Source organism: Coenobita brevimanus, chromosome 13, assembly GCF_032717465.1.
Source record: "Coenobita brevimanus isolate Jiangsu-jjx chromosome 13, ASM3271746v2, whole genome shotgun sequence".
NCBI classification, from domain to species: domain Eukaryota; kingdom Metazoa; phylum Arthropoda; class Malacostraca; order Decapoda; family Coenobitidae; genus Coenobita; species Coenobita brevimanus.
This window is the reverse complement of record NC_136966.1, coordinates 57,510,163-57,537,712: the sequence shown is the minus strand read 5'-3', so window position 1 is coordinate 57,537,712 and position 27,550 is coordinate 57,510,163. Positions and strand designations below refer to the sequence as shown.

At 41.3% G+C, this 27,550-nt stretch overlaps 3 protein-coding genes across 3 annotated transcripts in view; 2 read left to right on the top strand and 1 right to left on the bottom strand.

Moving 5' to 3' along the window:
- The window catches only part of Epg5 (ectopic P-granules autophagy protein 5), a 33,633-nt gene extending 30,645 nt beyond the window's left edge, over positions 1–2,988 (top strand). The window contains exons 37-40 of the mRNA XM_080285064.1: positions 512–633; positions 1,535–1,834; positions 2,042–2,159; positions 2,773–2,988. Coding sequence (XP_080141190.1) covers positions 512–633; positions 1,535–1,834; positions 2,042–2,159; positions 2,773–2,988 — 756 coding nt within the window. The remainder of the gene's footprint in view (positions 1–511; positions 634–1,534; positions 1,835–2,041; positions 2,160–2,772) is intronic.
- Positions 2,989–6,505: 3,517 nt separating this feature from the next.
- On the bottom strand, positions 6,506–18,104 carry LOC145416533 (dnaJ homolog subfamily C member 11). Its single transcript, XM_080285501.1, has 13 exons — positions 17,970–18,104; positions 16,905–17,034; positions 16,406–16,538; positions 15,902–16,021; positions 15,285–15,382; positions 14,699–14,917; positions 14,286–14,493; positions 13,648–13,764; positions 13,153–13,344; positions 12,092–12,199; positions 11,174–11,303; positions 9,736–9,865; positions 6,506–6,927 (listed from the first exon to the last, which is right to left on the bottom strand). Exons 1-13 carry the CDS (start codon positions 18,039–18,041, stop codon positions 6,908–6,910), a joined length of 1,677 nt encoding a protein of 558 aa, XP_080141627.1. The 5' UTR covers positions 18,042–18,104; the 3' UTR covers positions 6,506–6,907.
- A 6,403-nt stretch (positions 18,105–24,507) lies between these two features.
- The window catches only part of Fit1 (Fermitin 1), a 62,388-nt gene continuing 59,345 nt past the window's right edge, over positions 24,508–27,550 (top strand). The window contains exon 1 of the mRNA XM_080285490.1: positions 24,508–24,721. Coding sequence (XP_080141616.1) covers positions 24,580–24,721 — 142 coding nt within the window. The 5' untranslated portion in view covers positions 24,508–24,579. The remainder of the gene's footprint in view (positions 24,722–27,550) is intronic.

Sequence of the window (27,550 nt, the reverse complement as noted above, 5' to 3'; positions counted from 1 at the left end):
GTTACATGGAACCTGTCTCTCTGGAGATAGGCTCTGAGTATCCTGAAACTTTAGAGAAAATAAATCAAGCTTTAACTGGTGTCTCTCTCCCACGTAACATTTCCACTTGTCACAGTGGACCATCTACATTGCTACCTAAAATTTCATTCATATTTATAAAGTTAATTTGCCAGTTTATTCAGTGTACAGTACTAAATTTGTGGAAAACTTCTAATATTATGGAGCACAGTATAGGAGAGTCTTTAAGCAGCGGTCCTTTTGGAACTAACCTTGTAGTATCTTGCACATTGTGAGGGTGGCTCAGTCTGCTGGTGTGGGTGTGAGTGGCAGTGTGGGTAGGAAGAGAATAAATGATCCTGGATAAACATTGACAACATTGACTGAGCCATCCCAGCAAGACACGAGAAGCTGGTGGAGTGGAAGAGGAACCTTGCCGTACATAATAGCCATTCTGTTGCATTCATGGCATTTAATAAAGATCACTTGTACAGCTACCCATTTATGTGTACAGGAAGGCCATCTGCTTGTGATGTACGCCCACACTCGGTGGCGGCAGCGACAGCACCTGACCCCAGCGGATGACCTGGCACTTCTGACCTCCTTGTGCGACCTCCTTTCCTCCATCACACTCAGGTCAGCTTAACTTCGAGTATATGTAGTATCAGTTTGTAGGTGTATTTTTTAATGTCTGTGGCTGCCTCCTCGGGATTTAAGTATCTGGTTACAGTATAGATATGTGTAGGTAGATAGAGATAAGTAGATAGATAGATAGATAGCGTTACTGTATTAGATTTTTTACAGACCATCAGTGACAGCATAACATATAGTAAACTATCACCAAACTGGATACAAAGATGAACAGGAAAGGAAGAAGTGTTTGGGAGGCTGCCTTGTCCCTTCAGTTTGACAATGCACTGTTAGTTTTAGTCTTGCCACTGTCATACATTTTTATTTACCTTGTGTGAGATGTATTAAAGGGGTTAGTGGAGACTTACCAAACCCCTCCAGTATGTAGAGTCTCTCATAAAATAAATGAAATAATCAGAAGCAGTAATAAAAAATAAAAATAAAATGGACATAATTCAGAAGTGCCCTCCTCAGTCTGTTGTTCGTACTGCCTCTAATGTCCAGTTTTTTAAGTGTAGTTAATTCTAGGATCTCGATATGAATGAATCATAGAATTTAGTTTTCTTTTTTCTTCATTCTTATATGGAAAGATCATGTTTTGAATTCTCTAAACATTGTGTTGTTTCTTTTCTGTATGATAAGAACTTTAATGTGTAACTCTTGTGGCGCAGCACTCAAGTAGAGGCTGGGGTGGTGATGGTGGTGGGTGAGGTGGTGAGTCTGGTGGCGTGTGTGGTGTTGGAGGTGGAGAGGGGGCAGTCAAAGTAGTGTGGCTTCTGGGTTGGGCACTCATTGCTTGCTTGGCCACCTGGTTTGATTATTAGTTAGTACTGTGTATTTACTGTACTTCTTGTTAGTGGGGGCTACTTGTATCATTACTGAAATTTGGTGACTTCTCTTGGTGCAGCATCGAGATAGAACCTGGCATAGTGCTGGTGTTGAGTGAGATGGTGAATCTTATGGTGCGTGTGGTGTTAGAGGGAGGGCTGGTTGAGGCAGTGTGGCCACTCTGCTGGGGGCTCACCGCTCGCCTGGCCACCTGGGCCGAGGACCACGCCACCACCGGCATCCTGGCCGCTATTGGGCTCGGCCGGCAGTCCCCTCTCTCCCTGGCGGCTCGCCTCTTCTGCAGAACCCTGGCCACTTTCCTCAGACTACAGATGCCCCAAAATGACACCTTCCGCACACATCCCAGTCACACACACAGGTATTCAGAGTGATAAGTTTATTCTACAAATACAGTACTGGTATCTATACTGTAGTTGGTACTGTGACTTAGTATTCAAGTTATGGAAGTGGCCCAGTTCCTTCAGGTGAAAACAGACTGACTGTCACACTTCTTTTAACTTGCCGATCCTAAATTTAAAGCATGTGCACTTTTCAAAAATATTTACATCACTACTTCTTCCTCCAGTGAGACGGACAGCACCCAGGTGAACACCAGTGAAACCAGTACGTTGGATCACCTCCGAGGCCTCACCACCAGCACCACCTACGCACCACTGGCTAGGACCATCAATAAGGCAGTCCAGGTGAGGGCAACACTGTTAAAACTGATCTCTGTGTATTGCCATAGGTCTTAAATATTCACATAAAGGGAAAAAATGTGATAAGTAGCAGCGCTTAGTGCAAAACACTCAGTCACCTGTGTCAGGGTAGCTTTTTGATTGAGTGTACTTTTTCAGCAGGTGTTGGGAGGTAAGTAGCAGGTTTTGGCTGTAGCTTTAGCCCCCTGTCCACAGCAAATATCATGTGTATCTTGGCCAATCTCATTATGGGGACTTTTGAGAGTAAGCGTGACATTGTCTGGTTTAATTTGATTTGGTATACTTCTCGCTGATTGGTGTTATGAAGAGCTAGTGTAGATGATTTTGCCTTCAGGATGAAACTGTGATTCTGGGAGCGTGAATGGTGAGTGAATGAGAGTGTGGCACAGTTACTTGGACAGTCTTTTGGTTAGTTCTCCTACTGTCATGTTTTTGTCTTCCTCTCTGGACCCTACCTTGCCTCATCTTTAGGTGGGAGAAAAGGTGTGGATGATGGTGATGGTGATACTGATTATAATGATGGTGGTGGTGATACTGATTATAATGATGGTGGTGGTGATGTTGATGGTGATAATGATGATGGTTTGTTTTTTCACAGTTCCTGGAGGACCCTGCCCATTGTCTGCAGGACACTCATAGTTTGGTGGCATGGATGGTAGCCGACCTTTTCCCTGGCCCCCTCTTACACCACCTCACCCAACCCCCACAACCCCACTCCTCACCTTCAGCCCCACCACCTCCCTCCACCCCTTACACCTTACCTACGTCCCCCTCCCCCTCATCACCCTTTGCACCCTCAGCCCCTCCTTCCTGACCACAGCCTCCAATCTTTAGTTAGAGCTCTGAGGTAAGCCATAATGGTATAGACCTGTATCAACGTAGATGATTGCTGGTGGGAGGGTAATGAAGTGACTTGTGGGTGTAGCTGGACTCAAGCTTTAAAAGTCAGAGTAACATTGAAAGTGTACTGTAAGTCCTTGTTATATGTCATCTTTTTTATAGATATTCTTTTTTGCAGTTAAGTACACAGTAATTACAGAAGATTTGACAATTACAGTTCCATTTGTACCCATAACCTTGTCAATTTCTCCTAGTTTATAGTACTAGATGTGTGGAATAAGTTGATATATTAGACACATCACTGACCTATAACAAGGGCATTAAAGTACTGTATATTACCTTAGCGATTGCTTGTAGGAAGGTAATGATGTGCAATGTAGATTTGTATAAATTTTTTTTGTAGCTGAAATGAAGCTTTAAAATTCTGCATACTGTAGTATTGGAGAGTACTGTATTGTAGTGTAATAATTTGGACAAAGTTAACAGACCCCCCTGAATAAATGTGATATGAATTTAAGAAGTTTGTTGGATGAGGTAGAAGACTGCTTGCCCCACTGTCTGGCACTGTGTTACAAGCATTCCCATATCTCCTACAGCACAGTATAGGCATAGATTGTACTTTGGGGTTTCTGTTCATCTCTGATGTGTGTTCTTACGAAGTTCTTCCCAGTCTGTGAAAATGTGGGAAACCAAGTCTTGATGGTGATGTTTGCTGTGTTTTGTGTCATATAAACTTTTCGCTGCTGTTGGTACACTTGGATATTACGTTCAGTCTGACACCAGAGATTTAGTTTAGCTACAAGAAATTATACCAGTCAGAGACTTCAAAATCTAACCAGAGTAACCCATTGTCAGTTTGTGTAGCCCCTTGAACTTAGCTTAAATTTACACCAGATGATTTTGATGAGTTGGAGAAATCCTGGCAATCAAAAAGTTAAAGCATTTTTCCCAAAAACTTACACTAAACCATTTGTATCTCTAATGCTGGGAGTCAGGCCCAGGGGAATGTAGACACATGATCATTGCCCACCCCAAATTATAGTGTATCTTATTAAATATTTATGACTAGATTAATTATTAAAAAGGAGTCAGCCTAAGCAAAGCCACCCATCAGGCTTATCTGCGCGTTATTTTCCCAAACTCGGTAACCTTACACTAGTTCTGCTTAACACTCAAGCACCCACCCTCATTTATTTACACTTTCCAAACAAAATGGCAGTTATACTCTACCAGCAGAATGGCAGGTGTACCAGTGTTTATAATTAATGCTGTACCTGTTTTACCATTTTTACTAAAAATTTGACCCACGGTGTTGTCCATGTTTCACGTAGCTGTGTGGCAGAAAGAGACAATGCTGCCACCCTGCGCACTTTCCATAGCACATCTTCGTGACCAGCATCATAACATAGTGTCAGTCAGTTTTTACAACTCAGCATTCAAGATGGTGAGATGGGAATTTGAGAACAAGTTAGAGTAAAAAGAGTAAAATTTACCTTTGTTTATTCATTAAATTTTGACATTGAAAGGGCAGATGGGAATGAGCCAAGTTAGAGTAAAAAAGAGTATAGTCTACCTTTGCTTAGTCATTAAATTTTGACATTGAAATAGCATAATAGTATAGCATTTCTCACAGCCAGTTTTGATCTGCACAGATTTACACTGGCATTCAAAAGTCATTCTGCTTTGAGTGCCATACAGAATATTGCATATGTTTTGTTGACAGGGAAGGTTGTGTTCTTCAAAAACATAATGAGTCTTTATTTAAAATATTCTTAAAACCATATATATAATTACAGGATCCATAATATAAGTCCATCTAGTCCCCTGCATACAGATATTATTTCTTAACTGTGAGATGCCGGTACCTTAGTTACTGTACTGAAAGTTGCCATAGTCAGTTTTCACCTGACAGAGAACTCTCACCTCTTTTGTACGTCGTTAGGGGCTAAGTGTTATGCTTAGTTAATGGGTAGATATCGTCAGATTGGAAGATAAATTTGACTGGTAACCAAGGGGGGGCATTCTTAACTCATAGACTTAGTTGTAAAAGTGGCCCAGTTCCTTCAGATGAAAACAGATTGAATAGAGTTGCTTTAGGTTCGTATTCTTGCCAAGCGAGTTGCGTTTCTAGTACCTATTCTGTACCAGTTTATTTCTTTTTAGAGTACATTTATATTCTCATGTGGTATGATATTTGTAAAGATTGTTTCAGAATATGAAGGCAGTGACTAATACAAAAAGTATATATAAAGGCCATGAATAATACAAGAAGAGAATTACTGAAGACTGTGAGTAATACGAAGAGAATGTATAAAGGCTATATTAACCCGTGGATTGTGCAGTTACCTATTTTTATCCCACCCCATGATGTGCAAAAAAATGAAGATTTTTTTTTTTTTTTTTTTAATAAACTCGAAGATAAACATCCAGGGCATCATTTGGTGAAAAAGAAATAATTTCTCTTTCTCCATCTTAGCATGGGGCCATGTGTAAGTTTTTGTAGGGGAGCAGTGAAAAAACGGAAAAAAAAAAAAATGTTTTTGTTTAAAACTTGAAGATTAACATCCAGGGCAGCATCTGTTGAAAAGAAAAAAATCTCTAACTTCGTCTTTGCGTAGCGTCATACGTAACTTTGTTTAGGGCTGTAGTTTCCGGTGATACGTGCCAGCACAGCCTGAGTTGTGGCTTGCAGCACGAAGTTACTAAGCCTGAGCTGTGGCTCGCAGTCCATGGGTTAAAAGAATCAGATTGTTTTATCCTCCTTTGTGATATGCCTGTGGTCACTTTGCTGGGGATTAGGCAGTGAGTGAATAGCTAGGCAAGTGACATGTATATAATGCTTAGTGCAGTATATTGTCTATTTTTGTATCCATATTGCTAGATCAGTTGACATACTTTTTTTTTTTTTTTTTTTTTTTTCTTTTCTTTTTTTACGATAGCTGTATTTGGTTCCTTGCATTACTCATATTGTACTTATCATATGCATAACATGGTGCTGGTGTGGGGCACCTGTGTGTGGTGGCACAGCTGGGCAGCTCTGCTGCCTTGTTCATGCAGTGCCCTTAATCTCCCTCCCTATCCCCTGAAAGGGGTATGGTGGACTGCTGGAGGGAGGCAACTTCAGCACTGTATACTGAAGACAAAAATTCAGATGGACCTGGGAGTTATGGCACAGCTGCTACCATTGCTACTGCTGTATACAAGTAATACAGTATTTAGGTCTACAGTATTCCTGTTTGCACACAGCTGTTTTTTTTTTTTTTTTTTTTTTTTTTAAAGGCCAATTCATTTTCATCTCGTGCAATGTCACTTCACTCTAATCTAAGCTGTCATTATGATAATCTTATGTAAATTTCCACATATATACACTGTACAGTATATTAACAATATTGTAGACAGACATCATAAGGCAAGAAAAAGTCATTGCTGAGGAAACTATCATTGCATTTGTTTAACAGCAAGGGGGCAGAAAAAGAAGTTGTATCCATATATTTATTTACTCCATAGGTCTATCTGGAATTTCTAAAAGAGATTTAGCATAATCAGCATTAATCAGTCAGTCCATTGAAAGCTGTCATGCAGTACTGAAGAACAAGATGAGCTGGTGTTCATAGATGGTTTCCTGTAAGCAGTATTGCATGACAGAGATCAGTGAATTTTTTTTTCATAATGAAGGGTGATAGAAAAGCTAGCACATAGAACACACTAATACAAAGTCTTTATTGTGCTCATAGATGCCCTAATGCACACTCCCTCTGGCCAGACTGAGCAGCATTAATTATTGTACAGGCGAATTGTATAGTTTTTATGAGTTTAATTATACAAGTATTATATACAGTCTGAAACAGGGCAAGTCTTTGTATGTACAGTACAAGCACCTGCAGTCCTCTGGGTTAGGTCTCTGTGCGATGTGCTGAGGAGAGGGGAAAAAAAAAAATCAAGGTTAGGTTGTGGAAACTTGTGTTCAGCCAAGTGTAGTTCATTACTGATTGTTCACCAACACTTAGTAAAGTATGGCTTGTCTGCCTTGTATGTAACTTTATCACCTGCCAAACCTAGTACTCAGAGATTAGTTTAAGAGTTATATTCGTAAGTATTGGGGATTTCTAACACATCTTCCGTAATTACTAATTCTACACTTTATACCACAGTTTCCTCTTATATACTCATATTATTCAATCGATAAATCAGTCAGTCATTTCCTGTGGCACCCCACGGGATGCATAGGGCCTTGATGAACACTTTCCACCAATATCTGTCGCTTGCAATCTCCATCAGGTCCCACCAACACTCCTCCACCACTTCTCATTTTCACTGTCCTCATCCAGGTTTCCCTCAGCCTGCCTCTGCATCTTCTTGCTCTAGCAGTCCACTCTGGCACATCTTGTATTAAACTGCCTTCTTTTCTATATATGTGCCCCAGCCATTTTCAGTTAGACAGTCTCACAAATTCACCAACTGGTTCCACTCTCGTAATACCCATTACACCTTTCATTTGTAACTCTGTCCTGCCACTTTACCCGAAGAATCCTTCTCAGTACAGAATTTTATCCTCAAAAACTAATATTTTTTTATCAGTTGCAACTGTACTGTACCATGACTCATGCCCATCAATTAAAACTGGTCTAACCATGGACTTGTAAATTTTTACTTCTGTATGTACCAAAAGCATATTATTATTCCATACAAATTTCAACATTCCAACAGCATGCCAAGCCTGTCCAATCCTCTCCTCAATTTCATTGTTTAATGATGCATTAGATGATACAATCATGTCTAATCAATGTAGACACTAAAATGTAAAAAAAATGGAAGAAATGGAGTTCCCCCGAGCTAAGCCCTGTATTGGACTATATAGCCCCGCTAGGGTTACAGGAGGAAGCTACCCCTCCCAGCACGGCAGCCCGGGCGAGGCTCGAACTTGCAATCCCCCGATCACAAGTCCAGCGCGCTACCACTGTGCTACCGCGCGCCCCCACTAAAATGTAAACAATATTTAAGCATATGGGACAGTTAAGTTGTAATAAGCAAAACAAACTGTTGTAGATGAGATGCTGCAAAGCCTTCTGTGCCACTTACAGTACTGGATGACCAAAGTTCTGTAATATGTGTCACTTTCTTGCTTCTTTGCAAGTCTTTATGGTACCTAACAGAAGAAGGTTCAGCCACTCACTTATCACATATACAGTAAATATAGCAAGTGAGTGAAATGTCCTGAGACAGCCGTAGGTCAGTGGAAATGTGCTGTAACTTCATGCTTATAAAATTCATTGGAAACCATTGTGAAAGTTACATAGATTACTGCATTGACTCCTATAGATTTTAGTAATACTTGCAGAGGGAATGGTAAACAGACATGAACTGACAGAGGAAGGATTTTTGCTTTTATTCTACAGATCTCATACATATTGGATAAGTTGTTTCTCTAAAGAGGACACAGATTTGAGATGCTGTATATCTTTAGCTGTCTGCCAGTTATCACACTCAGTTCACTTACTTTGGTGAACCAGTCCATTTGTACTATTCCAAACAATTTTGATGGAACCTATATGCAACATTTTGTTGTGAACAGCTTAATGAAGGCTGTAAGTTATATATCAAACATAACTTGAGTCATCATACAAGCAATCTTCATAACTCATGTAAGCCTCACTTATCTTAGGGAAAAATATATGTATCTATATATGTCAAACAGAAGGGACTGGCTTACGCTTGAGCATCAGGTCTTGAAAAGTATTTACATTAGGCTAGTTGCTGCGTATCACTTTATAATGCTTCCATATTTTAATCTGGTATGATGGCATCATACTGCTTAGATATTCATATGATATGCTGTAAGATACAGCTGTCTTTCACAGCAGCTTATGAGACTTATGAACCATACACATTTTCACTTAGCTGTTTCTTACAGATTTATTTTATCATCTGGGTAAATTAGATTAAATTAGTTTTTCCCAAGAAGTAAAGTAGTGTCCTTTCCACTGGTACAATATGAAGGGTTTCTGAGGGTGGTGAACAATCAAAGTGAACTGCACTTGAAATGTGATTTATATGCTATTGTTAAATGATAAGTTCCCTTAAAATAAATGCCTTACCTTTGTACTTGGACTGTTTACTGTGTACAACCTGCTGTACATTTTCTGTACCAAATTAATTTAGAAACTTTTTTATTTCAGTACAGAACTGGCATTGGGTCATTTAGGAACTTATCCACCAATATCATCAGGGAAAAGTACTCCACAAGATCTACCTAAAACATCCTATGCTTAAACAGACACACACACTTGCACACAAAGCAAGAACTAGACCACATACGTCCATCAACAAACTAAACCTGAAGTTATGACAAGAATTACACAAGAGTTTCGTATTACCAAAACTCCTTCAATCCAGGTGATGTCCTAGTAATTATTTCCAGTTCCAGATGAGAGGATGGAGAGTGAGAGATTAAGGAGGAGAGTGTATGTGAGTGAGGTGGAGGGGGCAGAGGGAGACCAAGGATGAGATGGAGGGATGGTGTAGAGAGGTATATGGGGGGGGAGGGGTAAGTTGAGAGGAGGGCAGTGAAATGGCAGGGGACAGGGTGACATGGAGATTATTTGTTTGTGGCCATCTCTTACGGGATTAAGGCATCTGGGTATAGATAGATAGAATGATGACAAGTTCCATTCAGAAAAGCCACTTATATTGAAGGGTGTTTATGACGGCCATTGTTACTTACACTGCTTTGGTATCCTGAGTGGTTCAGTATCCTTGATGGTGACCTGGTGTGTGACGGCGTGGAAGAGATAGCGAACCCTTAGCGACTTGTCCTCCCCGGGGCACGGATCATAGAACCCCGGTAGTGAGCACTGAAACACATGAATCAGTTATATACCCAGAACATACCAGTCATTTAAGTACAGTACCCACATTACACCAGTCATTTAAGTACAGTACCCACATTACACCAGTCATTTAAGTACAGTACCCACATTACACCAGTCATTCAAGTACAGTACCCACATTACACCAGTCATTCAAGTACAGTACCCACATTACACCAGTCATTCAAGTACAGTACCCACATTACACCAGTCATTCAAGTACAGTACCCACATTACACCAGTCATTCAAGTACAGTACCCACATTACACCAGTCATTCAAGTACAGTACTCACATTACACCAGTCATTCAAGTACAGTACCCACATTACACCAGTCATTCAAGTACAGTACCCACATTACACCAGTCATTCAAGTACAGTACCCACATTACACCAGTCATTCAAGTACAGTACCCACATTACACCAGTCATTTAAGTACAGTACCCACATTACACCAGTCATTCAAGTACAGTACCCACATTACACCAGTCATTCAAGTACAGTACCCACATTACACCAGTCATTCAAGTACAGTACTCACATTACACCAGTCATTCAAGTACAGTACCCACATTACACCAGTCATTCAAGTACAGTACCCACATTACACCAGTCATTCAAGTACAGTACCCACATTACACCAGTCATTCAAGTACAGTACCCACATTACACCAGTCATTTAAGTACAGTACCCACATTACACCAGTCATTTAAGTACAGTACCCACATTACACCAGTCATTTAAGTACAGTACCCACATTACACCAGTCATTTAAGTACAGTACCCACATTACATCAGTCATCATAAGACCCATTTTAAGTGCAGTACCCACAATACACCAGCCATTTAAGTACCATTCCATGTCATTACTCTTTAATACTATACACCATCACTCATCCAAAGCAGTGAAGTAGAAAGGTCATACTTGTTTTCCAATCAAAAAGTTCACTAATGAGGTAAAAAAAAGTAAGTGGGTTTGCCATCCCCTTCAAAATTCAGGTTAAAAACTGTATCTCTGTCTATACTTGTTATTCCCCTTGTGTTGTTGCAAACCACGGCTCGGTGGACTGCAGGCAACCAGGAACCTCAACCAAGCACTCCCACAGATCTTTTAATGAGGTTACGTTCATGGATTTTTGTGATGGGGTGCATGAGGTGAGCAAGTTGTGCTGTGGGTGTGGGGGGGTTGCATTTCAGTGATGGCACAGTGGAATGTTAGGGTTGTAGTTAGTGTTAGTACTGAACAGGGAAGGGCTGTATGAGTGTCTGTGAGGTGGCTGTAGCTAGTGACCTTGGATGTGTCCTGTAGGATGAGCTTGGAGTCTTTCACCAGGCACTGCAGCTGGATAGTGACATCTACTACCTCCGGCGACATGGCCTCCTCCTGCTTCCCCTCCGCCACCAGCTGCCCATACCACGCCCTGTACACATACACGATATGCTGTTCAACTTTACTCTTTTCACTTTAACCTGGCCTAAAACAGTAATCTCATCAACTTGAACACGTAGTTGTAAGAGGAGAAGTGCTATGGAAAGGATGTCAGGCTGTAATATTTGTCTTTTCTATTACTGAGCTATGTGACATTATCTGCAAAAGAATGGAAATCTGCGCCAAGTTAAGGTGAAAAGAATATACTGCAAAACTTCAAATAGTATAATTAGTGGTAAAATAACACTTTCCAGACTTCTGTTATTCCTTATGTATATTATGATGCTGTGTAACAAGTCTGTCATGTATGTGCTCACGGTAGAATGTTGTTATTGTCAATTCCTAATCTACTGTAGTTTTATGTAGCTAGTTTTCTTATCAGGTAGTATATCAGTAACTCCTAGTAACACCTACACCTATTACCAACACCTATGCCTCTTACTACCACCTCAATCTCTTACAAAGAATAGTAACACAGCAGAGTCGAACACATCGGAGTGAGTAGAAAACAATGATGTTGAAACTGATAATATGCACCTGTTGGCAGTCTTTAGTACAATATACTTGGTACTATAGTTAGACGTCTCTCATAAAGTTCTATACGTAGCTCTCTAACACAAAGTTATAAGAAAGCCATGTAGACAACATTAAAGTAGGTAAAGGAGAATGTTGTAAGAAATTAAATGTACAGAGAAAAGAATATGGCATGAGACTAACCGTATAAAGAAAGTGAGGTATGAGACTAAGTGCAGTGAGAAGAAAAGGCTTTATGAGACTCACTGCAATATGACAAGCCCTTTGCGAGCCTCCTCCTGGTCAACAATCCTTCGCACTGTCTCCCTCATCAGTTCCACTGCCGCAGCTGCCTCACGTCTCTTCTCCAGCAGTCTGACAAAACAAGGTAAACTGTGAATCATAAACCACATTAACTCTTATTTATATATCCAATGAACAATTTTCCTTTGGTAGGTGGGGACGCTCACCATCCACTCACCTGATGTAGTGCTGCCCCAGGTGACTCTACACCAAGTGACAAGCCAAATGGCTTCTTGCAACCCAGGAAACCAATTATTACGTTGGGTGGTGACCATACAACCAAATAATGCCTGGTGGTCATGTGAGTTAAGGTACAATAATGGATGAGTCCCTTAAGAGTTGATAACTAAGGAATGGTTGGAGTTTACTGCTTTCATAATGCTGTTCAGGAGCCAACAACACTGGTAACCCTGTCCTGGGCTTCTGTGCCAAAGTTTTCCTCCATGTTACACTTGGTAGTTTCCCCTTCCATGGGACAGATCTCTGATGCACACAAGGGAGTTGAGGATAGGCCTTCGTGTTGTGTACTTACACAGTCCATCAACGTGCCATTGCCCTCATACTGATACAAGTTTTAGGTGCCTGGTGATCTAGTAAGTTAAGATGTTCTGCAGAATGTGGTCCCTGAGGGTTTAATTACAAGAGATGGTCAAGGTTTGTTTAAAGGTCATGCAATGCCACTGATGGATGAGCAACTTGTTACTCTCTGCTTAAATGTCTGAACATAGGTAGCCCAACCCCAGGCCCCTATGGTCCTGATGGGGCAATACTAGACTGGATGATGGATGGATGGATAGATTTGTTTTAACAGATTATGGATATGAGGTCACCTGACATCATCATGATATTCCAATACATGAATAATGATAATACCCCTAGCTGTTGGACCTTTGTTCTAGCATTGCTGAAATTTTATTATTTCTTTCCAAATTTTCAAACTGACAATGATAACTATGATGATAATGAAAATGAGGAGACAGAGTAGTTGGGCCAATGAAAAGATAAGTGGAGAGTAGTTGTGGTACCTGGTTCTATTGGCCTGCCTCTGCTTAAGGACTTCTGCCTGCCGCTGCTGTCGTAGGTATGGCTGTATGATGAGCCTCTGCAGAGCCAGCCACCCCACCAGAGGCACCATCGTCCCGTAGATCACTGGTGCTGGCAGGATGTCCTCACACAGTAGGATAGTGGCACCGTATGTCTGTGATGCCCTGTGAAGTCTGGTGGGAGATGCAATAGTTATCTTCTATTTAGAGTTGTCTGAATCTGGTAACATTTCTTAGTTTACATGGGTTACTTAAGGTTGACTTTAAGTGGTTTCACCAGTAGCTTCATTATTAAGCTGATGTTAATACCTGTTCTTCACTTCTGAATCATCATACAGTTGTCTTTGAAGTTAGAAATGGGCGTGTTTTATGCTTTTATCCCACAGTCATGAACCAGAAGCATGGCTCAATTAAAGTAGCATTTTGTCTGCATGTGAGTACATGCTAAACTTTAAAGTCAGGATTGACTGTACTTACTTTATCTTAAGGTGCACTCCAGTAGGGACACCGACGGCCAGTGTTGCTGTGAGGGAGCTGTTCTGTGACACTTTCTTCTCTGCACCGTATTCCACAACCGCACCAAATGTCCCGGCTCTAATGACACACCAGAGTTACCCACAGTCTAAGACATGATGGTTACTAAAGTAACCACAATATAAAATAAGAAAGAACATCCAGTCCTATCCTGACCCTTGCAAAGTGCAGCAATGTAAGGCTAAGTTATCATTACATAATCATAAAACCTCTAGCCACCACAATAATTTAAACCTCCACTGCCATTTACCCAGGCTGATGTGTTACACTACATCTATGATGGTAACATTTACCATAATGTACATGTAATGGTAATACAGAATATTGTTTACAACAAAGATGAAAAACTTTTTAAAATGTTCTACAGTGAACACATAATATTCACTATCATCTTGTAAGCCTACTTCCCTCCTGGGAAGCTCTTGGTAAGGTATGACCCTGACAATATTTTCTAAATGAAATTACTCTGATTTTAAGATGAATTCTGAAAAATATTTTTCTCTCTCCAGTATAGAGCATTAGTATAACTAGAAATACAGGTGATATTTCCAGACTTTTTTCTTATTTGTGCAACTACTTACTTTCCGACAAGTCTAATTTTAGCCTCATGGTCTGGCATCTTGTGGGTGTACGAGAGTGCAAGGTAAGTGTGTGGGATGCCAATGTATGCAGATACCACGAGGCGGAGGGCTGGTGTGTCCCTGATTATCATGGTGTTCATTCCACTCTGCATCCCCGCCCGCCACGTCAGGTAACCCACTGTGTGTTGGTCCAGCTGGTTGGCTAGTGCTGTTGAGTACCGTATAAAAATGAAATATCCAGTCCCAAGCATTAGTATCATCTTCCTCCTCATTAGAAGTCATTTTTTATGGCTGCTGTTTAATTCTTGTCACAAGTCAGTGTTTTTTGTTATTAAGTCTTACTGCAGGAATAGGACAACTATGGCCTGCAGTTCATTGGGTTCACATCCAGACAAACTTGCGCCACAACTTACTAGCAACAGTGCCGAGCCTCAGTCCATTTGGTGTGAAGTGTGTGAGGACAGATCCATTGCCGAAGACCCCCCGGGAGAAGTTCCTGAACCCCTTGGCAGCGAGGGACAGCCCACTACCTGCCCCGACCTCCAACTCACCCCACCCCTTGTCAGACGTCACCCGCCGGATGGAACAGTTTATGCCACCGCTGCCATTGCCGTTGTGTGATGACAAGTTGCCTGCAAGGTTGGATGCAAAGGTACACAATATTACCTTTAACAGTACAATAATGTCCTAATATACTGTATGTTAGTTTTGGCATCTCTTGATGATTTTATTGATTTTAGGAGATACTTTTCATACTGGAGGGGTTAGATATAACCACTATTAGTGTAATCCCTCCCCTTTTTTAAACAACCCCTACATACAGAGGGATTATCAAAATTCTGAACATGGAGCCTGTGTCCTGGTAAGGAACGATATTGATTTTGCTATATAATATCTTTTTACTTCAGATATGAAACTGAAATTTTCAGGTAAACAATTGCACATTTTATCTAAGTAAAATTTCACAAACTTATAAATGAAAAACACACAAAATCTGACCTGAGAGTATGGCTGTGTCTCTGTTGGTGAGGGGCGCTTCAATGGCCTGGTTCAGGCTCATCCCGCTGATCTCAATGTGGGGCAGGCCAAATATATCTCTGAAACACATTATCTGTTCACTAGGTAATATTTACTTCCTCTAATTACTTAAGTGAAATTCACCTAACTCATACCCAGAACTCCCTGGCTGTCCTACCATTATTACTGTTGGTTCTGTATATACTTTATCTGCCTATCAATACGTCATTCAGTTCTTTATTTCTCCATAATGAGTGTATTGGCCAAGGGTTGGCCTATACGCAAATTAAGAAAAGAAAAAGAAAATTGCATTCTCTATACAGTAAAACATAAATTTTTTTTTTTTCCCACTATAATATTAATGGTTGGAAAAAGAAGTATGATGATGATAATGAATACAAAAGGATACAACAATAACTGGAGTAGTAGAGAGGGGAATATGAGGTGGACACAGGTCATTCTGTTGGTGGAGGACAGGGTGACTTGGAGGCAATTCATTTGTGACCGCCCCTTATGTGACTGAGGCATCTGGCAGATAGATAGACAGATACAGATGGATGGACTGATAAACTGACTGATTAAGGCAACATGTTTTTCACCTGAGATCAAGGTATGGAGGGTCATCATCGTAAACGTTAAATAAGTCGGTGGCATTAACGGTGATGTTGACGGCACTCTTTGGGTTCGTCCGCTGCTGCAGTCGTCGTTCCTCTCGCTCCCTGAAAGTTCATAATGTTACCGTAAACCATTTGTTTCATACGGCTGCCTTACATCACAACCACAAATTTTCCACTGCTCTCTGAAAGTTTATAATTTTACCATATACCGTTCCTCTGATAAAGCAACCTTACTTTTTTTTTCTTCTTTTTTTTTTAATCTCACCCTTTGAGTGTAAAGTCACAACAATAACAACCAATTACTAACACTGCATTGCTGTGAGTGTGGTCAAATAAAGCATCAGGGATTACTAACTTTGTCAAACTTTCCTACACCCTTTTCTTATGTGCAATCTTTGTTACTGGACAGACAGATAAGACAGTAAGAGAGAGACAGATGAGTGACAGAAGGAATAACTAACTGCTTGAACGATGCTTTTGCCTCACCTTGCCAGTCGTTCATACTCCTCCCTAATCTCGTGTGGTGTCTTGGTCCGCTGCACCACCTCCCATCCCTGTGTCTCCAGTCCGGCCGTTCCCAGGTTGTCGTAAATTGCTCGCATGTGACCATCACTTAGAACTGTCATGAGGAAAATGCAAACAATATACTGTGAATGTGAAATAGTCATATGGATATCAGCAGCAACCATACCAAAGATCATACTAAGACTAAACACTAATGCAATACTGTCTGTGACCAGCTGACAGCAATGATTATATTTTTAACTATCTTTCACCTAGAAATAATGTCTGAATACGGTAAACATCATACTGTTATATAAGAGAAAGGTGAAGGAGTACTATCTCATGAACTTATCTGATAAATGCCACACCGAAAATATACATAAAACTGGAAATATTGACACCATTACATTTAACTCATTTTGGATAGTCAGCTTTGTAACTAGCATTATGGTGTACAAAGATTCCGTAACACCTTCCGTACCCTCATATGCCTTCTTTGTCTTGCTAAACAGCAGCTCTGCCTCTGCTTTACGTATGGGGTCCATGTGCTTATCCGGGTGGTACAGACGACTGAGGCGGCGGTATGCATTGTTGATCTCCTCATCCGTCGCCTGTGGAATACACATGATCAATTTGTGGTTTTGGACAGTTAAGGTTATCTGACAGTCAAGGGTATTCTGAGGTTTTTCCCTAATTAACCAAAATCCCACTTACATAGCTTATCTTGTTTATATCTACATATATCTAGGAGCTGAAATCCCAGAATTGGTGTCCACAAACGAACTGCCTCCAAGTCACCCTGTCCTCAGCATCAGGCTCCCCTCACTCCAACCCACATTCATCCTCACTCATATATATCCCTCTCCACCCCATCCCTCCGTCTCTTCCACAGTCTCCCTCTCTCACTGTCCACCTCACTCAAATACTCTTCTAGTCAATCTCTCACTGATAATAACTAAATGTAGCCCAGTGTCTTTACAGAAGGCCAGGATTGTGGTGAGATTCCAGCATAATTGTAGTTCTGTGTGGGATGCCATTTTCAAGGTAACCAAACAAGAATATTTAGAGAAATACAGTTCAGTTTGAGGGGAAATGTAAGCAGAAAAATGCTGTAATTTTATTAGTCAAATACACTGCACAGTACAGCAAGTTTTTATCACATATGCCTGACAGATATGATGACCAAATGAAAAACTGTGGTTCAGAACAGTGCTGCCTATTAAAACTTACAATATCCCCTAAGGAAAGTCAATAAAGTCCTTCAAAAATGTTCACTACAAAATGTCCCTGCAAATCCTTGAAAATGTCAATCCTTTACAAGTATTTATTAGCCTTATAAATAGGCTTTGGTAATATTTATGAACCACACGAGAGCATTATTAACAGGTCTTTGCCTATACACCTCTGTAATTGCTCACATCCTCGTAATGCCATAAAAACTTTCACCTTCCCAATGGTACGTATATGAGATGAAGGACAGAAGTAGCAGGGGTCGGCTTGCATCACCTTTATTTCCTCTTCTACCTCCTTCTCACGCCACACTTACTGTCTTAGGGATGTTGAGAAATGTGTAGTAATCTTCCCCGTCTTCGGCCAACGTGTCCAGTTCCTCCGACATGGTGAATAAATATAAGTGTGCGATATTATGGGGAGATATGTAACTCGCCGCACGTCAACAACAGACGACCACAACCATCACGCATTCGGGACGGAGTAAAAATTTTGATTCTCTTCTTTTAGCAATATTTGATTAAAACGATGTTACTCGTGAATAATTGGAATATATGGAATTTATTTGTGAATGTTCTTTTGCCAATTTCGTGTATTTTCCGGTATGCTTATTTGAGAACGCACGCTCTTTATTTGAGAAGTGCTTACTCCTTTCCATGGTTGTCTTAACGTTGATAAACTATTTTTGCAGAGCTTCATCATTATCATCATCATCATCATCATCATCTGGAGATGGTGTGACTGGAGTTATAAGACTAGGAAAACTATGCGGCCACGAACGTTTCTGTGCACCTGAACGATTCTCCTTGGCTTGTGAGATTTCTTAACACTTTTTCAGCGATTTGTATACTTTGCATACTACGCCTTGTGAAATATGAATACTATATAAATAACACAGTATTAAAAAATGTGATTGGCAGCGTTACGGAAGAGGATCTACGAGTCTCTCATGCCAAGGAGAATGCGGCTCTCTAGATGACGAGACTACAAACATGGCAGTAGTAGTAGTTACACCCCATCCTAGCAAAAAGTTATCCATTTGCAGTTCACAGTCCTCCTTTGGGGGAATGGGTAGGAGACTGAGGAATGTTTGTATAACCAGACAGCGGAGTCATCCGGTCATATCGGTGTCACCACAAGAAGGTCTCTCCTCCCAAGAGGGTCACTTCCAGCTCTTTTAAGTCAATTAATTTCTAGTCATTATTCCGTTGGTCTAAGGTGGCTATACTTAGTGGCATGACGATTTCATTACTGGTTGAAAATAGCCTGCAGTTACCCACAAACACACCATTTTCTCTGACATCAGCAGCGGCTTCTCTAAATTTATATTTGTTTATAAATACTTGCTCTCACTTACAGACTCTTCTTCCCTCTACAGTTTCCCCACCGTGAAAACGAAGCCAGAGAAAAATGACAATCAAAATGAATTTGACCTGAAAACATGCCTGTGCCCCAGCGTATCATCTCTTGACCAAATATGGAAAGGTCAGTATTGCCACAGTTGACGATGCTGCTATTTGTGTAGGTTTTTGTTGTTTGTTATGTTTCTTAGAAGATGAAAGTTTGTGTGCATCATCATTCCATCTCACTTTTATGTATGGATGCTTATAAAGACTATAACATAATATTCGAGTTCAATTGTGTATCAGCAAAATAACTTTCTATCTAAATGCATGCTTGTATGTAGGTAGTATACTAGAGTTAACAAAACTGATTAAAGAACATTACAAATGCAATATCTGTACGTCCAATACTTTATTCTAGCACCTAATAGTAAAGCGGGTATCCCAGACTGTCTTTGCTTTATGCTACATTTGAACTTCATCAACTTTTAGTGTCTGCAGTCTTTTTACGAGGACTTTAAAGTGATTTGGTCATTTTTATCTCTCTGTGGCTTATAATGGCAGTTTGTTTACCATCCACAAAAGATAGTTTCCACTAAGGTATAAAACTAATAGATGTTTTGTGGAAGCAGTTCAGCGTTTTGTCCTAGCTGGGAGAAACGTAGCAGAGAGTGCATTAGCTGGGATCCATCTGGCAACACTGCCCTCAGTACCAAAGTGACAGTCGTGGTGGGTGAATGTGCGGCGTGTTGTGTCGTGGTTTCTGACGTGTAAACAGTAAATGTAGTTCTTTTACGGGAAGAATAGTGTTATATGGCGAACTTACGCGAAGTAGTGTTGGTGTTAAGTGAAAGGAACGTTGAGTGGGGGAAGTGAGAGGGCGAGAGCGACATTGTTTACACAGACTGCCATAGTGGAGCCTCCTCAACCCCCTGCCTCACTCACATCTCTTGCTCACTCACACCCACACCACACCCTCTTCACTCACATCATCATCCACTCACTTGCTTCTCTCCTTATTCTTTATCCTCAGTTGTTCTTGCTTCAGACAGACTTACCTCACTCGTCCACTAACTTTTCCTCCTCCTCCTTACCTCCCTCACTCTCATCCTTCACTCATCTCACACCTCAGCCTCCTCACTCATCTCTCCATCCTTACGTCCCTCCTCTATTCTCTGTCCCCAGTATTTATTGTCTCGTCCAAATTTGCCTCACTTGTAACTCTGGATATTTCGTGACACTTTCATCAGCGATTTATTCTGTGCACGTTACATCTCAATATCCTCATGAATTTTATACTTGCATATTATGTTGAAATTGTAAACTATACAACTGAATAGAACTTACCATGCAAGAAAATGGTTGTGCAATAGACTAAATCGCTTGGATGCAAGTGTTACGAAGACCTTGAGCTCTAGATACAGATAAATCCCACATTTCGCACAACTTGAATAGAAAACGAGAAACTATATTTTTGACAAAAAAAAAAATAGTAATAATTCCTTTGTGCTTTTTCAGACACTAACGGTATCGTAATTTCCCGTATTTGAAGCAACTGAAGATCACTGAAAATCGACGTATGTTTATATATTTTATTCTGGTGGTTGTATTTTACCATTAAGCGCATATATATATATATATATATATATATATATATATATATATATATATATATATATATATAGTCCGTTTTATATCGTGTGTTAAATTTGAGTGGCTATTTCGAAAGAACGGCAAGCAAAGAAAGAAGAAAGAGTGCCTCATTCAGTGCTGCCCTTCATACTATCCACTATAATAGTAATTAAACTCACTGAGAGAGAGTATTGTAATTTCGTTATCACACACTTGCGTCAGAAATAATTACCGGAACTGATGGCACCTAGAAATAGCTTAGGACTTACGTATTTATTTTTATTTTTATCAGACGTGTGGCGAAACTGATGCGGTATTTAAAGTAATTGGGGATATCTAAGGAGTATTTAAAGTAATTCGGAATATCTAAGGAGTCGTAATGGAGTATTGATTAAATTTCTTTTGCTGGTGAGGATTTATGTTGAACCGCCTGTGAATAGATGTTACGAAAATATTTGATCCGTCTATCTGTTTTAAAGTAAATATTATGGGCAGAATTTTGGCCAGTAGGAGTAGATTAATACACGGCTGCATAATTGGTTCACATTACACCACTCTATGTCCTTGATACACGCACCTGGACTTTGACCCCTCTGTTGCTCTGTTAACGGGGGATCTCTCTCTCTCTCTCTCTCTCCTTATTCGCCCTAACTTTCCTCGATCCAAAGTTTAATTAAAGATAAGCAGATAAAATCATTGAGAGATAACAGAGATATAAAAGGTCATCGTGGTGAATTGTTAACCCCATTTTGTGTCATACATTTGGGTCATATATTGCAAGTGGCTTTTCAGATTTCTTAACAATTCCTCGTGGGCGATTTATCTTCCGCGTTACACCGCAGTATCCTGGTGTATATTACTGAAGAAAAATGTCGATATTAAAACGGTACTGAGAACATACGAAATAGTGTAATGTGCTAAATGCATCGCTAACGATAAGGAGCTGCGGAGCCTGCAATGCGACTTGTAATACGGTACTAGTTTATGTTGGCGTATACGGTGCTTTTAGGCCAGGTTAGAGTGAAGAGGGTATAGTCAAATCAGCCCTCCAATCTGATCACACCACCAGCTGAGCAGAAAGAGGGTTAGGGATCTTACACCATTTAACTTATCTCCATCTTGAATACCGAGCTGCAACAAGAGAACGCAAGAATATGATGCAAGTCACGAAGAAGTGCAGTGGAAAAGGATGTAGGGCCACAGTACTGTCTTAATGAACAACGTGAAATAAGCTGTAAAAGGACGATAATCTGGGCCAAGTTAATGCAAAATTGTACTTAAGTGAGGGGGAGACCGAGGATGAGATAGAGGGACGGAATGGAGAGATGTATTGAGAGAGGGAGTTGTGTGTTGATAGAAGGGCAGGGGACTGGGCGACATGGAGGCGATTTGTTTGTGGCCACCCCTTACGGCGTCTGGCCATAATGAGATAGAAAAGCGCTGTCATAATTTTCAGTTCATTTTTGTTTAGTTGCAGGGAAGACCTTTCGTGGTGAAGAGAATGATAAAAAAAAGTTAGGCATGTTGGGTGGGAGTTGCAGCGGTATGGTATGGTCACTTGTCATATCACTGCTTTCACGTGACCTTTGACCTTTCCTGCCCCCACCCCACCCCACCCTTCCCCTGAACCCTCATCTGTCCTCCTCTCTCACTCGCTGTCTCACTTTCACTTTTTCTTTTTTGTTTTTTTTTTATTTGCATAGATGGTATGCGGTGGAGGGTTTATCTCTCTCTCTCTCTCTCTCTCTCTCTCTCACACACACACACACACACACACACACACACACACACACACACATATCACTTACCCCCCCTTAGCAACCCGTACGATATATCCGCATTGCGTTACGGACAACATTTATCTTGCGTAACAGCCGCCAGAACCATTAACATAGCACTCTCTCAAGTGGAAATTGGGAGGAGGGGGAGGGGATGATTCTGAGCTGGGGCCCTAGATTTCTTTTCCTAGGAAGCACTTGAAGGCAAACTCATCCCTTGTCCTTCCTACGATACAAGGTAGTTTCGTCAGAGAAGTTACGGCCTTGTGTGCATAGGGCTGTGTTCTGGGTAGCATAGGACTGAGTTTCCGTTATAAAAGAGGATGTTGAGATGTGTGCAGAATGAATCGCCAAGTAACGGGTGTTAAGAAGCCCTCCACCCCAGCCTAGTCCCTGTCGATCCAGGTTGATCAGTAAAGCAGCACTTGTTTTTGTAGACGTGACAGGCGTTGGGTAGGGCTGACTTTTTTTAAATCTCTCTCTCTCTCTCTCTCTCTCTCTCTCTCTCTCTCTCTCTCTCTCTCTCTCCAATCACGCATTCAGAATCTTTTAGCAACATTTTTTTTCTCAATCACCTACCCCAAACCTGTTTTACACACACACACACACACACACACACACACACACACACACACACACACACACACACACACACACATTCCATCATTTATCACGAATTATTTTGGCAGTAACGCTAAATTTAATGAGCAGATCGTACGTTAATATTTTGATACTAAGACCACCAGAAATTTTGGTCTTCGGTGACATGGGAAGCAACGAAACACCTCTTCCTTAGCGATTTATTTTGCATATTACACTCAACGTTATTTGTATCGTTTTAGCATCGACCTAGTTTGTATCACAGAAGGGGATATTAAGGTGTAACATGCAGAATAATTCGCATAGGAAGAGGTGTTAGGAATCGCAAAAGCTACTTCAGAATAGGACTGACATATAAAACAAGTGGTGGCATGTGTGAGTGTCTAGTGCAGTGAATAGGACGAGTATATCCTGGTGTATATCGTACTTAAAGAGAGAGAGAGAGAGAGAGAGAGAGAGAGAGAGAGAGAGAAACTTTTGCAGGTAACTCATGTATCGTACTGTTGACAATAGAAGATAAGTTTCTGCACCTTATGTACCGTACCGGGGGTGTGTGTTTATCTGTGCCAATCTTAGAAAATACTTAAGTTTTGTTTTAATACGGTTGCTAGAGAATACATGTTTGGTAGATAGGCCTGTAGTACCGTCTATAATTCTACGTAAGATGCTGAGTATATGTGCACGAGGTTCGAAAATTGTGACAGGTAGTTTTAGCAATGCACCTGGTCATGGTTGTGTCCAAATATGAAGTTAGATGAAAGGATGTGCGGTATTTCCTGGCCACTGAAGGAAGCAAACAGAGAGTAGCCCACGATAGCTGCCCTATGTGGAAGCAGGAAGGTGGGGGAGGAGGTGGAGGAGGGGAGGGGATTGGTTGGAGAAGCGGAGGAGGGGAGAGGAGTGGTTGGAGGGGTGGAGGAGGGGAGCAGACAAGACTACAAACCGGAACGGAAAATTGTAAGGCAGTTTTTGTGGCCTGTTTGCCCTCTGGATTCTGGGGTGGATATTCGGGAGACTCCCTAACACATCTTTCTTAGCGATTTATTTTGGGACACGGTTAATATAGTGTTGTTCGTTATTCATGAAGTGTATGGTGGTATTAGAATTCTTTAAAGTATCGGACAAGGATAGAGAGGTGTAATAAGCAAAGTAAATCGCTAAGGAGAAGGTGTTAGGGAGCTTCCTTAACCGACGAGAATACTGGCCTGAAGCTCACTCTAGGCTGAGTAAGAATGACGCGAATCGGCATTTTGAAGTGATGAAATAGTATTGTGTGGATAGGCTACACGTTTGTACTTTGTTGGGTACCTGTAATATTTCCAACGTGACAAGATTCGTTCGTTATCACGGTAGCAAGAATAGGCCTCACACACACACACACACACACACACACACACACACACACACACACACACACAAATATCCAGCACATACGTGAATCTAGCGCCGTAAAGAGTGTCGCAAAAACAGATTCTCTCATACGGCTGTCTTCCCAGGTGTATAAAGGAGGAGAGGGAGTGTAGTGAGGACCCTATTTAAAGTGAGAGAGGACCCAGACACAAGCCGAGGCAGGATGATGGCCGATGGGAAGGTGGTGGGGGACGGGTCGTGGGAGCTGCACATCCAAGTGACGGACCTACAGGTGGAGAGGGTGTTGAGGGTGAAGAGTGACATGCACATCGGTGGAGTTATGCTCAGGCTCGTGGAGGAGTTAGGTAAGTGGTTATTGTGGGTGTGGGTGTGGGTGGGTGTTTTAGCGTGTCATCCCAATTTCTGTTTTTTCTCTCTCTCTCTGTATTATTATTGTTCGTACCTAATTCCTTTTTTTTTTTTTTTTTAGTCTTTTGGAGATGGTAGATTGTGTGTGTGTGTGTGTGTGTGTGTTTGTGTGTGTGTGTGTGTGTGTGTGTGTGTGTGTGTGTGTGCATTACGTTATGTGTGGTGTAGGTGGTGGTGTGTGGGGGGGAGGGGAGAGCAGAAACATGACCAGATAATTCATGACTACGTGCCCAAGGGGAGGAGGTTAAGGGGGGTCCTTCCTACCCTACCTTGCCCCCTTATCCCCCTCTCTGCCTTTCCCCTTTTCCTTGTCCCTCCTCTCCATTTTCCTCTCCTTTCTCTCCATTTTCCTTCTCCTTCCCATTTTTCCTCCCTCTTCTCTCCATTTCCTTTCATTTCCCCCCCCCTTTTTCTCTCCATTCTCCTGATGTCCTCAACATTCTTTTTTACTTGTCTCCTCTTCATTTTTCCCTCCTCATTCGTTTCTCTGTCTCACCCTTATTCTGTATCGTCATTTGTCTTTATTCATCCTCCACTTTAACACCATATTCCCTGCCTCTCCCTTTTTTTCTCTGCCTCTCCCTTTTTTTCTCTGCCTCTCCCTTTTTTTCTCTGCCTCTCCCTTTTTTTCTCTGCCTCTCCCTCTTTTCTCTGCATCTCCCTTTTTTTTTCTCTCTACCTCTTTCCCTTTTCTTTGTCCCATCCTTTCCCTCCGTCTCCTTTCTTTTTTTTCATGTCTTTGGCTGTTTTATGGTGTAGGATATAGTGACTGCGTGTTCCGGTGTGGCTATTCTAGTGTTGTGTTAGCTGTGATTGTTTGTGACTGATTGTGACTTGTTATAGAATGCCTGTGTGATAGTTTGAGAGTGTTATAGTGTAGGTAATGTTCTTGTGTGCTTGTGTTATGATCTGGTTGTGTTATTGAGTGTGCCTGTATGCTTTGTTGTGGTGTTGGTTAGTTGTCATACTGTGCCCGTGTAATTTAGGTAGATATTGTGGTTGTGCTATGGAGCGGTGGTGATGGTGTGGGTGTTATGAAGCAGGCTAGCTCTGTTATGGCCTAGCAGTGATATGGTGTGGTTGTGATAGTGTGCTTGTGTTATGCGAGACTTGTAGTGTGGTTGTGTGCTGTGGTGTTAGTGTGGGTGTTATGGAGCAGGCAAGCTGTGTAATGCTGTGGCTGTGTTTTGGTGTGGTGGAGTAAGTTGGTTATCACGGTAGCATCCTGTCAGGCTGTTTATCATTACTGGTTGGTCACGCAGCTTCATTCTGTAACCCGCTCTCTGCTACTATTTCTCTTCAGCCTGCAGTCCACTGGGTTCACGTTTGGGATAACTAATATGAATGAATGAGTAGTGTGCTTTTGTGAGAGAGAGTTTGATATTGGAAGAGGTTGGCTGGAGAGAGAGAGAGAGAGAGAGAGAGTAAAGGAGTAAATTAAAATGAAGAGCATAAAACACACACACACACACACACACACACACACACACACACACACACACACACACACACACACAAAGGACAGCTATTCTAGGAAGCGAGCGGTTTACATTGCAATTACTTCATTTCCCAAAGCAGTTATATATACAGAAAAAAATAATAATATTCGACGTGGCTTTGTTTATCTAGTTGGGAAGAGCGGAGGAGACGGAGGGGGAGAGAGAGAGAGAGGGAGGGGAGGAGGAGGGGAGTTGTTTACATATGCGTCGATGTGTAGGCCGTGTTATGCTTAGTCCTGTTTAACTATACTCCTTTTACTCTAACTTGGTCTAAAATTGCCATCTCTCCGTCTTGAATACCAAGTTCTGACAAAATATTAGCACTAGATTTTGGTGCTAGTCATCAAGAAGTGCTGTGGAAAGGATGCAAAGCCATAGTATTGCCCTTTTCTGCCACTGAGTTACATGCAATAAGCTGCAAGAGAACGAAAACAATATTATAAAGTCCTTTCACCTTAACCTGGCCTAGATTTCGTCCTCTTAGCTCTACATCCGCACCATAGCACTTCTTCGTGACTAGTGTAATCAACTAACTAGTCCTCTTGCTTCATTCTCGTAGCACAGTGGCTGAGAGACAGTATTGTGGCTGTACATCCTATCCATAGCACTTCCTCGTGACTAGCACTATGATCTAGGGTTGGTGTATTGTAGCTCAGCCTTCAAGATGGAGACACGTCAATTTTAGGCCAAGTTTGAGAGAGAGAGAGAGAGAGAGAGAGAGAGAGAGAGAGAACAGTGTCAACAGGAAAATGAACCATGTTTTTTTTTTTTTTTTTCCGTTTTTAAATTCCGTGGTGAGTGGTGCTTGGGTGCCGTGTTAATAGATAAATTGGTGTTGATTAGGCCACGCTGCCAGGCGCACGATAGATAGAGTGGTACGATTGATAGAGTGGCACGATAGATAGAGTGGTACGATAGAGTGACACGATAGATAGAGTGGCATGATAGATAGAGTGGTACGATTGATAGAGTGGCACGATAGATAGAGTGGCATGATAGATAGAGTGGCACGATTGATAGAGTGGCGCGATAGATAGAGTGGCACGATAGATAGAGTGGCATGATAGATAGAGTGGTACGATAGATAGAGTGGCACGATAGATAGAGTGGCATGATAGATAGAGTGGTACGATAATAACCCTGAACATGGTACGATGATTGCATAGGTCGCATCGTTCCACAGCATCTTTTCCTCAGCGATTTGTTTTGCCCATTACGGGTTAACATTCTCTCATATTCTTGTTTATATATATCTTTTTAATATCG